General features: G+C 37.9%; 1 protein-coding gene across 12 annotated transcripts in view; it reads left to right on the top strand.

Annotated features, from left to right (window-relative positions):
* EP400 (E1A binding protein p400) overlaps positions 1-14,416 on the top strand; it is a 47,112-nt gene that overhangs the window by 2,831 nt on the left and 29,865 nt on the right. For 8 of the 12 annotated variants that reach the window (XM_032198816.1, XM_032198826.1, XM_032198824.1 and 5 more), the window contains 12 exons: positions 1,937-2,047; positions 5,851-5,938; positions 6,361-6,468; positions 7,165-7,544; positions 7,814-8,116; positions 8,883-9,068; positions 10,483-10,623; positions 10,737-10,815; positions 11,261-11,313; positions 11,804-11,861; positions 12,527-12,616; positions 13,896-14,003. In XM_032198816.1, coding sequence (XP_032054707.1) covers positions 1,937-2,047; positions 5,851-5,938; positions 6,361-6,468; positions 7,165-7,544; positions 7,814-8,116; positions 8,883-9,068; positions 10,483-10,623; positions 10,737-10,815; positions 11,261-11,313; positions 11,804-11,861; positions 12,527-12,616; positions 13,896-14,003 — 1,705 coding nt within the window. The remainder of the gene's footprint in view (positions 1-1,936; positions 2,048-5,850; positions 5,939-6,360; positions 6,469-7,164; positions 7,545-7,813; positions 8,117-8,882; positions 9,069-10,482; positions 10,624-10,736; positions 10,816-11,260; positions 11,314-11,803; positions 11,862-12,526; positions 12,617-13,895; positions 14,004-14,416) is intronic. The other 4 variants (XM_032198825.1, XM_032198822.1, XM_032198827.1 and 1 more) reach the window with 2 other exon arrangements.

The raw sequence follows: 14,416 nt of genomic DNA, 5'->3' as shown, positions 1-14,416 counted from the left end.
ATGCACATACCTAAAAGCAAAGAGCAGAGAGGTGTCGGGAACTTTTGCTGTCCCAGTTAGTACGTAAGGCAATGCACAAATAAAGACAGCATTGCTATGGAAGCTGGTTCAAGCTATCAGAATGAACACGTATCATAGATTAAATTTCACTTACTAGACTTACACAAACATAAGAGTAAGCAAAGCCACGTAAGAGGTTAACCTTTATTTGGCTCTCGTGACTTCTAAGTGTAGATGTTACTGAAGTTCAGTGTTGCTGTGCCCAGCAGAAAACCCTGAAGTAATCTAATTAGTCAGAGCACGTGAATCGTAACGTGTATGGGTCTGTAGTAATGAATTACTTTACAGAGGCTGTCTTGGAGCTTTGCACGCATTGCAGTCAGCAAGATACCAAAAAAATAGTACTCGCAGCCTGGATGTTAACAAGCTAACTTTGTTACATTTACGCAGAGGTTTGAAATAATTTCGATTCACCATTTATTAATGGCAAATGATATGAATTAAGTTTGCCTCAAAGAGATGCTGTGCAATTTTCCCTGGGTGTTTGTACCCATTTGTGTAGATGTTGACCTGCAGCAGCAGCCTTCGGGTGCTGGAGCAGCGCCTGTCAGTTACATGGCAAGTGGTTGTGACAGTGCTGATACAAGTGATGGCACTGCGTAAAAAAATACCTTTTGAAGTTTGTAAAAACACATATGGGTGTGTAGTTGCCAGTTTGTATAAAGAAAAAACAAAACTGATTATGTAAATAAACTCATGCTACTCTGAAATATCTATTAGAAATCAGTGTCTTCAGAGAAAATTGATGATGCTTTTAGATATGAATAGCTAGTGATGAAATCTTTAGCTGGAATTCGTGGGAAATTTTAACAGTATAACAGTAAAAGTTTAATTTGTTAATTGTCTTGTAGTTAAATTTCTTGTCCAGGAAAAATCTTTGTTTGTACTAGTTACTGATAATTTGGAAGGAATCATTTCTACATATAGTAAAGTAAAAGCTAGCCTGTTGTTGTTATTTATTGATAAAGGTATTCAATAATTTTTCACTTGGTTTGTATTTTGTCAAATTGTTTAGGTGTTCTTGTTGGGTTGCGTGTTTTTCAGCTGAAATACCAGGTATTTTTAACTACTGTATGCCAGTTTTGAGAGATCTTTAGTGGGTGTAAATTGTACAAGTTCATTGAAATCAGTGGCACTGCTACAATTTACATCACACTCAGTCTTTCGGGTTTGGAGGTTGCTGTACTTCACTGCCTTGTTGTGATGGATCATCTGGTGTTTGTGGAAGCCTCTCGTCAGTCTAACTGCTGGCGAATTTTGCAAGCTGCAACAGCAAAAGTCCGAGTGTTTTCTGAAAGTGTTTTGTGAATCCTTCTGAAAGTTTAAGACATCTTTTGAGTATGTTCTTTCTTTGTATTTTTTTTGTCTTCTCTTTTATTTCCCCTTCCCCCTTCTTTATCACTTCCTGCTAAAGCAACGCACTCCATCCCCTGCCTGGAAAGGTTGATCCCTTTGGGAATTCAGGGGGAGAGCGAATGGTGGCTGTGCTCATTGCTTAACTGAATGTCGGAGCTCTCTTAAGTTCGAACTGTCTGTCATGCTGGTTTGTTGTCCGTTAGGAGCAGCAATCCTTAAATTCAAAGCACACTTCTGTGTAAAATGGATTTAAGAAAAGTGGTGAGAGGCCACTGTAAGAAGTGAGGGCCGTGCTCTGCTCTGCTACTGCAAGTCAGACAGAACTCGCAAGCGGCCGGTGGTGCAGCCAAGCCGCGCTGATGGTCGCCTGGTTATAATCCCCTCTTCAGCGAGGCACCATCAGTACAAAAGGTTGTTGTTGAACAAGTCAAAAAAAAAGAAAAAAGAAAAAGAAGAAAAAAAGTTTTAAAAAGAAAATGATTCTCCCTTCTTTTTTTTTTTCCCAAAATATTTCTCTCAGGTAAAGGTTGTGACAGGAAAGGATGGGCAGACTGGTACTCCTGTCGCTATAGCAACCCAGCTTCCTCCAAATGTTTCTGCTGCTTTTTCATCCCAGCAGCAACCATTTCAGGTACTTTTCAATGGTTCTAAAATGTAGTTTCATCCCAGATTTTTTTTCTTCATTCAGATTTGATATTTCTTAGATGAATTAGAATTTTCCCTAGAGCCCATCCCTTATCATCTAAACAAAGCAAAACGAAAACCTTTACAGTCTTCAAATGCATCAATATTTATGAAGCTTTGAGGAAGTTAAATCTTTGTCTCCAGGTTGCTGGCTTATTTCATTAACTTTCAGCTTGAATGTTTGCACTTTGGTTTGTTTGTCTTTTGTTTCCCTAATGCATTTGGTTCATTTGTGCATTCTGCGTAGTGAAATATGGGTTCTTTTGTCTGTGGCATTGTAACTGTGGATTTCTTCTAAATTTCTGTTCTTTTTCTTTTTTTTTTTCTTTTTTTTTTTTTCTTTGTGTATTAAAGGTTTTGAGTGTGGCTACAGAAGGCTTTGGTTCGACCTTCTGTGAAATGTGTAAAATAATGATAAAACCTCTGACAAAATTTTATCAAAAACTAACCCCTTTCCATTAGCTCTACCGTAAATACTGGGAAGAAGAAACAGAAGTGTTTGCTTTCATTATACAGATGGTCTTTTACATTGTGTTTACATGAAGGAACGCTGAGCAAAGTGGAGGAATAAACATAATAGCAAAAAAAAGTGGATTGATGGTGTTGCAACTTTTAAATTCAGGCTGTCACATGCTTCTGCAGCTACCCTCGGCTCTGCGTTACCCAGACACCGGTGCTCGCGCACCCAGAGGAGCACAGCCCGCTTCCCTGCAACTGCCGTGCTCAGCTGTCAGCTCAGTTGTACACGCTTAGAGAGCAGATGTCATGGAGTTTACTCCGCTGTACCACACAAGCTGAATGGTCTGCACTGCCTGCATCTAGGTTTTGGGAAAGGGAGAGTTAAATGAACTGTCGGATGGGCCGGATCCCCGTGTGACAAATGGGAGGGAGGTTCCTGGTGGCATTGCACAAAGGAGCTGTACAGCAAAGGGGCTTGTGCTGGCAGCTGACTGTTACAGCCGGTGCTGACACCTTTAGCAAGACTCAGTAGGTAGACAGGCTTCAGCTAAGCTGTTTAAAATGAGTAATATTTTGTCAGGTCATTTATTACAGTGATCAGGTTTATTGGTGACACCAACGAAGAAGCGCTTCTGAAAGTTTTGTAGCTTTTCAGAGGTGTTTTGGGGAAACTGTCAGGTACAAGCTAGAAGTGTACAAAATTCTCCGTAATTGTTCAAAACTCTCTGTAATTTCAGCCCAAACTGTTACCAGGAAGCATCATCTCCTCCCATCCATCTTTTTCTTCCTAACTGTTTATAGAGAAATAATGTGTCCTGATCAGCATCATCATTCAAATTTGAGTGCGTAAATGCAGCACTCAGAATGATTATTGTGGGTGTGCTGCATAATCATGACCTCTGGAGAACCACATTATTTTAATTAAAATTAGGACAGTTTTAGTCTAACATAAGCGGTATGTGACTGCAATTTATAAAGGCATAACGTCTTTGCTCTTTGAAGTGTCTGGCCTAAATTACGTGGCGATGATGCAGATGGCTGGGAGGCATACACTTCAGAAAATGTCAATCAAAAGTCCTGAAGTAGACATGCAGCCTGAAAATGTGAGAATGTGATCATCCAGAGTATGAGTACAGGTGACATAAGAAGCATTTGAAGCAGCTTGGAGAACGTACCTTCTCAAACTGATGTCCCAGAAAGCATTTAATCCAAACTGCACATGAGCAGAATTTGTTAATTAATTCAGGACCCTTGTGCAAAATATATTTTTGTGATCTGTTGAATAGTTTTCTAAATGCTTAAGTCTGTGATGTGCTGCCAGATATTGGCTGTTGAACTTGAACTATGCTGCATATCTGCCTTATGGTAAAACAAACATTTGAAAACTTGATCCATGTTGAGTGACCTGTGACCGTGAGGGATGAATATCAGTCAGATGTTGTTAAAACCAAAACTGACATCTAAGAGTATAGCCATGTTGCTAGAGTGGTCACAAATGCCCACACAGCAGCAAAGAGATTAAATGTTAGTAATTTGTAGCTATTGATAGAATCTGAGGGAATGAGATACGTGGAGCTCAAAAAGGAATGTTTTAAACCCAGTCATTTTAGTTGTCAATGTCCGTGTTTATTAATGCTCTTCGATGAAGCACTGAAGATGTGGGGTTGTGGCTGCTGCAGTTTATTTCAATATGGACCAATGCTTATTTCCTTACGTTTAATTTACAAAATTCCTATGGCAGAATTTTTATTAAAATCAGAGAAGAAAAGACCTGTGAATAAAGTAGAAGATTCTTTGGGGAAATTGCTGTATTTGCTCTGATGTTATAGTAACTTTCATGACATTTGGAAACCCTCACTGTACATTGATATGGTAGAGGCTCTCACCAACGGCAGATTACACTTAGAGAGCTTGAGTGGGAGATGAGTTCATTTTCCAGGGCATAGAGGCTGCAATACATAAAGGCTGCCTCTGTATTTTCTGATAGAAGCTCTTAAGCCCTTTCTTTGGGTAGCCCTTATTTTTCTTATGTTAAGTTTCATATAGTTTCATTGGTTGAAACGTGGCTAAATGTTGAGGAGAATTTAAAAATATGATTCAGAAACTCACTGAAAAGAACTGGGCTCATACAAACACTGATGGGCGTTAACAATTTGCCAGTAGTGCTGAGAGCCCAAAGAGCATGGAAATCATCAAGTTCACAGACTAGTTTCTTAAAGTAATCCTGCATGCAAGTCTGCTATTTGCACGAATTTTGTAGAATATATCAGCTGGCATCTTGCTCAATATTAATTGTAATAATTTTAAAAGAAAGTTATTATGCACTGCATAACATTACTGAAGCTAAGCTCCAACTTGCTGAATCAAAGCCCTGAGATTTCTGTCTCGATGCCATCGACAATCTTCAAGACTTGATAATTCATAGGTGTGTGACATTTATCCTCGGGTAGAATGTCTAGTAATTTCTGACATGCTCTGAGGTGACATTAGCACTATAGCAATCCCGTGTTTCTCATCACAAAGTTACTTCACTGTACTCGTTTTGCCAAACAAATGCGAGTCTAGCCTCTGGAAAATTGGAATTGGATTTCACAGCTTTGCTGAGATTCTTTTATTCCCACTCTTCTGAGTCTTAGAAGTTCTTCCTGAAATATTGCGAGGCTAAATCTCACGGAACCCCATCCTAAAGGTGACAGTGGTGGAGACTCAACTGAGCTTGAACTGTCTGTGGGATGAGAATTAATTTGTGTGTTACTGGTGTTTTGCACAGTGAAAAGGATTAGCTTTCACGAAAGCATTGACTCTCATTTCTGATTTTTGTCATCTTAGCTATGACACAGGTTGTGCGTGACTTCTTTCCTTATCTAATGTCCCTTCTAATTAATCCTGTAATGAAGTCCCCCTGTTTAATTTTTCTCATGTCAGCCTTTTATTGCAGCTATGAACTATATGAATATGTTGTTCTGACTTCATTGCAACAGGGTTGTACATTAATGCAAACATTAATTTATTTTAAAAACAAACCAAAAAAATTGGGCAATGTAAATGTGTTGTTTATAACTGCCTTCATCGGTTTAGTTGTGATTTTGAAGTTCAGACCAAAGAAGATCTGGGCAATACAGACATCTAAAACTTCCCAGCGGATATTGAATCAGCCTTGTTTTCATAGGTGTAGAAATGTTCTCAAGGCTTTGTTCTCTGATGGCCTTTTTAGATCCATTTGTAACGTACGTCTTGGTGCTAGACTACCTACAGATTGAACTTTTGTGATTTGTTTTCTTTTTCCAATAGCAAACGCATACAGGGACTCCGGTTACGGGGACTGTGAACACCATAGAAATTGAAGCTTTTAATAGACAGCAGGCACTTGCACCAGCAGGTATGTTTCTCGAGCACAAGTTCTCTTTTCTTTTTTATTTTATTTCATTTTCCAGACAGTTGACGGAGCCCACTGTTCAGTAACTATCAAAACACAGTTTTGCCTCATCTTGGAAACTAGCAGATTGGTAGGACTATCTATTGTGAATGGTGCTGTGTGAAGAGGGCACGCCACTCACAATACATAGGACCAGACCTGGCAAGCATGGAGATGTTAGGTGGCTTGTTCTGGCTGAGAAGATTGGAGCTGGCCAACTGGAAGTGAAAAGGATCTTGCCCTTGGAGCATGCTCTTCATAAATGCTACACATGTATAGTAGTCGTAGCTTTCTGAGCTGATGTTGGAATCATGTGTAGTAGTTTGCTTTGTGAAACTGAACCCATTCCATTGTACCATGCCATAAATGGAATTTGAATATCACAGATTCGTCTAAGAGACCACGAATTGAAGTGGGCCGTCATGGGATGGTTTTTCAGCATCCGGGTGTGGCTTCCGGAGTTCCTCTTCAACAGCTAATGCCAACGGCACAAGGTACTGTGTCACCACATGCCAATTGCACATTAATTTAACAAGGAGATGTTAGTGATGGGACTAGAAACTTGGTCTTCCAACCTTCCAAGATCCTAGCCCCACCACCTACTTCTCCATGTAAATTAATACTTGGTATGCAATGCCTGGTTTGTTTAAGGAGCTGAGTGACGGGCTCCAAAAGTGCATGTGGGCATGGAAATACGTCACAGGTGCTGATGCAAAACGGTTAATTTGAGAATTCTGGACCTGAGCCAATGGATCATGAAAAGGAAACCTCCTAATTTGCAACATTCAAGACAAATTTTTATTCATTATTCGTGCCAAGCTTTTGATTATGTTAGAGTGAATGTGTTAAGAACTAAATATTATTTAGACTTCATGTAGTTATTTTAGGTTAAATTTCCATTAGCTCACCAGTCTTTTTTTTAAGTATAGGAAATTCAGAAGACATTTAATGACTTTTTTTTTTAGTAGTTGCTGTGCTCCAAATTTTAGTTGCAGTCCTGTGCATGAAATACTTTGTTTTTTATTGTAATAGTGATTTATTTTGTGATTGTGATGTGGTATTTTCAAGTGATGGTGTCTTGTGGCAAAGTAAGTAACAAATTAGTCTATTTGCAGTTGATTTCCTCTTTATGTTAGCAAAAAGCATTGAACCTTTTAATTTCATCTGAGTTGTTTCCTTTTACTTTGTAGGTGGAATGCCTCCCACTCCTCAAACCGTACAGCTGACTGGACAGAAACAGAGTCAACAACAGTACGACCCATCGAAAGGCCCTCCTGTGCAGAACGCAGCAAGTCTGCATACACCACCACCACAGCTCCCAGGGAGGCTGCAACCTGTGAATGTCCCCATGGCGTCTCTCCCAGCTGCACTGCAGATTTCGCAGCAGCAACCACAGATAGTGGAATCTCCAGCTCAGCCCCAGATCCAAGTGAAGATCCAGCCCCAAAACGTACCCCTGACTTCTGCTCCACTTCCAGCACCACTTCAACAGCAGGTGCCACCAGCAATCCATGTACAAGGACAGACACCAAACCAAGTGTCACAGCCACAAGCTACGATACAACAACAGGTATGTGAACTTCACTGGGGAGATAACGTCTGTTTCAACGCCTAGTATGATATAAGAATATTGTTGTCCTGAAGTTATGTGAAAAATGTTAGCATTTTGAAATTCCGCTGGGCAAATGCACTTAGAAGTAGCCTGCAAACACAGTCTTTCCTTGTAGAAATACAGGTATATTTTTTTACTAGATTAAAGTCCTTATTATGTTCTACTGAAATGCAGACTAAGACAGCATTGAATGCCAAACTCATCACTAACATGCGTTTCTTGAGCAGACTGTGACTCTGACACGACCATCTGCAGATCCTGCTCAGACTTCTCAGCGTCTTACGGCAAATACGCTACCGCCTACCTCATCTGTTGCGCCAGCAACTATCTCAGGCACAACACCGCCTTCTACATACCCAGTACAAACAAACAGGACCTCTCCAGCAACTAACAAGTCCCTGTCTCCTATTGCATCAAAACCCCCAGGCTTAGCAGTAGCAGCAGCTCCTAAAACACAAAGTCCAGCTCAGAATGCAGCAGCATTACCACAGGACAACTCTCAAGACAAGCTCGCTGAGCAAGTAAAGCTGGTAAGTTTTTTTTATTATTTTTTTATTTTTTATTTTTTATTTTTTCCCTCCAAAAAAACCTTGTGACAGTTAACACGGATAACAGTGCAGGTTTATGTGTTTTAATTTTGATCAATGTGTTTTCATTTTGAAAATGAGCTATTACCTGTTGTTTTTTAATGTTTTCCTTAATGAATTTGGCTTTTATGGGCATTCAGAGAAATTAAAGAAGACTGATGTCTTCATGCAGTTGTTGTGTTCTTTCTATTATGTTGATTCTATCTACTCATTCAAGGTGTCTGCAAGCTTTTTTTTTTTATAACTAACTAGAGATATGTTTTGGTTATTTAACATGATAAAGATGACGTTTTTTTCCCCAAACAAGCCGTATTAGTAAAGTACATATACTTATCTTCTGTGTTTCTCTGTGGCTAAATACAGCTGCAATTTCAGTTTTTGAAAAAATGGATTATTTGATTATAGTTTACATATGTCCTGTAAATTTTTGTGCTTCCAAGTGAAACTTTTTATCCTGTTATTTAACAAACTGTCTCTTGTAATAAAGGTTGAGGTACTCTTTTTGCATAGGTTGAATTTAGCCTAGTATTTTTTCCATTAATGTAAAATCCAGACTTGAGTTTTGTAATACATTTATCATGCTGTTGCACTGCATTTTTTTTGCTGTCAATTATTTTGATGAAGTGCGAGCAATTATTATTTTTATATTTGACTACTATTCTAGGTGCATTCTGCAGCTTCTCTGTAACTATATGTGTTTCTTTTTAAGGAAAATCAAATCCATCAGCGGATAGCAGAACTGAGGAAGGAAGGTTTATGGTCCCTGAGGCGACTGCCCAAACTCCAAGAAGCTCCAAGACCAAAATCTCACTGGGATTATTTGCTGGAAGAAATGCAGTGGATGGCAACTGATTTTGCCCAGGAGAGAAAATGGAAAATGGCAACTGCTAAGAAGGTACTTGAGATACATACAGCTTTGAATCAGAACAGTTAATCTTGGTGTTGTTCAATTCTGTAACAAGGTTTAATTTTTTTTTTTTTGGTCCTTTGGATAAAAGTCATGGAATATAAAGCACAGATTTATAACTTAAATGAGCAGCCATGTTGTTAGCTTTGAATATTCTAGCATTTGGTGTGGACTTGCTAATTTTACTGGTTACAGATGCAGATAATAGTTTTGGGTTTTGTGGTCTTTGTTCCTCTGGAAATCAAACCAGCTTAATTAGTGGACCCAGTAAATATGTCAATTATGTCATATTTAAATATAACACTTATTGACAGTTATTACATATTGGTTACTTCCTATCAATGAAGAGTGAATATGGAATTCTGTAAATAAGTTCCATTGGATGTGGTTGTCTAACTCTCCTCTAAGAAAAACCTCTAAAAGAGTTGTTTTTTTTTCTAAGAGAAACCACAGTTCCCATTCTTTGTCTCCACTAGGGACAGCAGTGGAAACATAGTACAGACTGGTTTCCATAGGAAAAGAAAGCAACACAGCGGGTATAATTAATTTAGTGATGGAACGAAAACTAGGGTGATATGAGACGAAATATGTAAAACTTGTTTACTTAGAACAAGCAAGTATTTTCTATGGATTCTATCGATCTTGCATGTTCTTTCCGTACATTTATGACCAATTCGAGGTTATGAAGAGAGCAACTGAAGGTCAGTAGTTGAAATTACCATATTGTTTTCTGTTGTGTCTTCTGAAATAATGTGAACTTGGGACTCTCTTCCTTGTAAGCAAAGTATTAACATAGGTGTATCGTTTTGTAAAAGAAGATCTGCAATCTGAAAATAAATAATGGTAGATTTTAAAAAATAGGAGAAACAGGCAGGGCAAACATGAAATGAATCTTCCCCTGGCAGTATGCTTCAAACTTGTGGAAGTCAGCATTTTAGGGACCTCCTATTGAAGCAGTATTTAGCAGCCACTGACTTATCTGTCATTTATGTATGCACCCCCTTTTTGAACTTTTTTTTTTTTTTTTTTTTTTTTTTTTTACCTTTGGGTTCTGACATTTCATGGTGTGGTTTCCATGACTTTCTGCTGCCTGAAAATTAAGTTCTCTTTTGTGCATTTGCCTATTATTGTAGTAGATTTTTTTCCTAATTCTTGTATTAAGAGAGAGTAGTGAATTAAGAGTTCTCTACTGGATTTTTTAGTTACAGTTCTTGTGTTTTCTTTTTTCTTTCCAGTTTCATGTCTGTTTTACTGACATGGTAAGAATTAGTAATGATGAAGCTAAGTGCTAACACCTATTAAAGCTACAGTCAATGTCTGTCTGCTGCTAACTAATGTAAACTTAAGAAATGTGTTGATGTGTATTTTGAGGTAACCTAAGTCAGTATCTATTGTATCATAGATGGTAAGAACTGTGGCCCGTTATCATGAAGAGAAGAAACTTAATGAAGAGCGAGCTAAAAGGGAGGAACAAAACAAACTAAGGCGAATTGCTGCATCAATTGCTAGAGAAATAGAATACTTCTGGTCTAACATTGAGCAGGTAAAATATAATATTGACTTATTAATACTTGTGTGAGTTGTACTGTTTTTTTTAATCTTCAATAATTAATTTCTAAAATGGAAGTGTTTTATTAGACTTGATTTACATTTTAGGTCGTTGAAATAAAACTGCAAATTGAATTTCAAGAGAAAAGAAAAAAAGCTTTGAATTTAAAGAAATTTTCAAGGAAAGGTAATTGCATTTTATTTCATAAGAAATTCAATATAAATGATGGTGCTTGGTGGCAACAGAACTGTGCAAAAGAGTGCAGTGTTTTTCTGCTAGATTTAGTTAGTATTAGTTCTCTGTTGGACGCTTTTAAAAGTTAACATAAACATAAAATTGTTTAGTGACTACTAGAATTGTATAATGGTTTGGGTTGAGAGAGACCTTAAAGATCATGTAATTCCATCTCGCCTGCCACAGGCAGGGACAGATTCCACTAGATCAGGTTGCTCAAAGCCCCATCCAACCTGGCCTTGAGCACTTCCAGGAATGGGTTATTGACAGCGTTGCTGGGCATCCTGTTCCATTGTCCCACCACTCTCTAAGAATAAAGAATTTTGTAATTTCTAATCTAAATCTACACTTATTTAGTTTAAAACCATTACTTACATCAAGTGCGATAATTTTCCAGGTAAGGATGCTAAGCCTTCAGAAGACCTTTTATTGGAAAAAGAAAGTGAAATGGTAAGTCTTCAGAACCTGAGCTAGTCAGCCTGAGTCACGCTGTGCTTTTTCATATAGTGTTGCTTGTTCAGGTTGACGGTAGCTGGTGAAGTACTCAGATCACAAGGTAAAGCAGAATGGAATGGATATGATCCAAAGGGAATGTTCAGTTTTAAGCTTTGTTGAAAACATACACATTTTAGCTGGAATTACAGGGCTTGATGTGTGCCATGAAATACCTTAATCTTTGTCCTTAATGGTGAAAATGAGAGTTTGGAAACAAATGCTGGGGAGAAGGTAATCATTTTTGACAAAGATAGTGTATGTGCATGTCCAGTTTCCTTTTATTGTGTTTTGTTTTTCCATGACCAGAAAAGTGCTAATAGATATTAAATGTCTATTAGTGATTGCCAGTATCATTGTAAAGCACTCATTTTCTTTAAAACTGCAAACAAAAAAAATCCTAGCTTTGTTTTCTGAGATCTTAAATATTTTAATTATTGAATGCTAGGGTTCTTCATCATCTGGAAGGAAAAGAAAGGCAAGCACATCTTTGACTGATGAGGAAGGTATGTCACTTTTCAAAATTGTTTATCTATAGCATAGTACATAAGTTATGCATTAAAACCCTGAGGCCACTGTTTTTCATTCTGTTTCTGTGTGGACTTGCTGCCTTTCCCCAAAAAATACCAACCCTAATCCACTTCTTAGAGAGATTAGAAAGTCAGTTGTAGAAAAGAACTTCAGTGAAAATTTGGAAATAAAACTTTCCCTGGAATCAAACTGCCATCTTTGGTAGATTTAAATTCTTTCTCTTCTCATTCCTTTGTTTTTCAAAACTTACCGGAAGTCTTAAACTTCTTTTGAGGCTTTCAGACTGAATAACGCATCTACTTCAGTGACTTTCTTGTGAAGACATCTACGTTTCTGATAAAGAAAATTCCCAGTTTAAAGCTACAGAGTAATCTACCTCTGGGGACTACTGTCAACCAACAGTAAACAGTTAAAGACTGCCTTTTGTCTTGAGACAGAAATGCTTCTCTCCCTTTCCTATTTTTTTTAGTTTCTAGGTATAGCTGCTGTCAGATTTTATTGTTTTCCATATACATGTTCCATTCTTTTTGAATCCTGCTAACTTGTAATATTCTGTGCTAGTATGCTTCAAGGGTACATAGTTATAAACTTGCAGAATTATTTTGTAACTTGAATGACACAGCATTTGTTTTGATTTTAGTTGAAGATGAAGAAGAAACAATTGAAGAACAAGAAGCTAAAGAAGGAAATATAAACCATCAAACTGAATTGTCTAATCTAGCCAAAGAAGGTAGGCATGTAGCTTGATTCTTCTCTGGTGGGCTCTGAAACAACAGCAAGCAGGGGGGTTGGACCCGATGATCTTTCAAGATTCCTTCTGACCCCTACAATTCTGTGATTCTGTGATAAAAACATGCAGCAGTTACTGTATTTGTAAATAGGCTTATAGATGAAAAGTTGAATGCATTGAAGTATTCGGTCATGTATAACCCATATTATTTTTCTGTTTGGGAAGTTATAGCACTTAGTTTATGATGATGGACTTCTGTACTTCATAAAGTGGTCCGTGTACTTACCTAGTTATTATGCAAGATAGCTTGAGAAAAGAAGTCTTTATCGAAGCATGGCTTTTCTTAAAACCTCAACCAAAAAACTCTCAATCTAAGTTCTAGGTACATATGATAAATACTGAAAAACAGAAGTATATCAGGGTGAACATAAACATTTTGTCATCAGTTGTCCTGAATATTTCAGAAGGGTTTTGTGTCGCACCTGGTAAGTCTGAAATGGTGCTGAAAGGCTGCTCTTGGGGGGTATACGTATTTGAAAGGTATAGGACTTTTAGGGACAATGCTCAGGCTGCCGATTTGCTTTCGTTAGGAACTGAACAATAACTGCCATGCAGAGCTTGATGTGTGCAAAGTGTCCCGTAGGGATCACTTCAGTTATCATGGTAAAAAACATGCTGATCTTTAGAGGCAAGCTTCCCATTAAGCTAGGCCTGGTTGGCAATTAACATGCAGTTTCCTAATCCATTTGTTTGGTTTGTTTGGCAGCTTAGTGGCTGCAGCCAGCTGGTCAGTTGGAGGGATTATAACTCTTGGCCGGTCAGCCAAGTTCCTAATTAGGGTGTTTCTTGATTGATTGGCCACTGACAACATGTACATTCCTGCCTCAACAGATCAGACAAGGGGTCACAGCGATACTGTTAAGTAGGGTTGAGGTGCAGTTCAGTTCTGAAACTTGGAAGTCTTCAGTTGTCTTTTAACCACTTTGATTTGATGCCCCTACCTTGCCAACCAGTAGCTTACTGTATGTTTGTGTGGTGGTTTGTAGTATATAAAAAGCAACCTGGATGAGTAGGCTACATGGTGTTATGCCAAGTGTGCTCTGTCCTCTGGGTCATTAAATAAATACTTCCTTCCTCCAACCAGTAATTACTCCTTCAGTTAACTTTTGATTAGAGGACTGTCTTTATAAAAGTGAAGAATGTCATGAGATTTAAAATAGTGGTATTGTTTGTTACAAGTTTTGGTATTTTTAAACTCACATGCTTTAATGATCTTCAGCTGAATTGCCTCTGGATGATTTACTAAAGATGTATGAAGGTGCCTTTTCTGAAAATTTTCACTGGCCCCAGCCTAAACCTGACAGTGAAGAGGATAGCAGTGAGGAAGGTAAATTACTACTTGTTTAGAAGAAAGTGCTGATTTACAGTGTGAAATAAATTGAATGGCTCTTAGGTTCTGTATTCAAAAACATTTTATACTAAGGGAAAACAAATATTGAGTGAACTACATCTGAAATTATATATTTTTTTAAAGTGGTGAGCAGTGTTCTCTACAAGAATTAATGGAAAGTACAGTGGCTTTCTGAGTAAGCATTTGGAAAGATGGTTAGATTTATTTCTGTTATTACTATATATTTTTGGATAAAGGCCTGTGGAGAATTTCTTCCTATTCTTTCATTTCTTGGTTCATTAAAAAGAGGGTAGTATTTGCCTGCCATGGTATGTGAAATTCTCAGAAACAGTAGTGAGCGATAAAGAGCTTCTCTTTCTCTACACTGAATAGAACAGCACACTTCATAA

Source organism: Aythya fuligula, chromosome 17 (assembly GCF_009819795.1).
Source record: "Aythya fuligula isolate bAytFul2 chromosome 17, bAytFul2.pri, whole genome shotgun sequence".
Taxonomy (NCBI): Eukaryota; Metazoa; Chordata; class Aves; order Anseriformes; family Anatidae; genus Aythya; species Aythya fuligula.
Note: the sequence above shows the minus strand (reverse complement) of the source record. Positions and strands in the feature narration are given on the sequence as shown.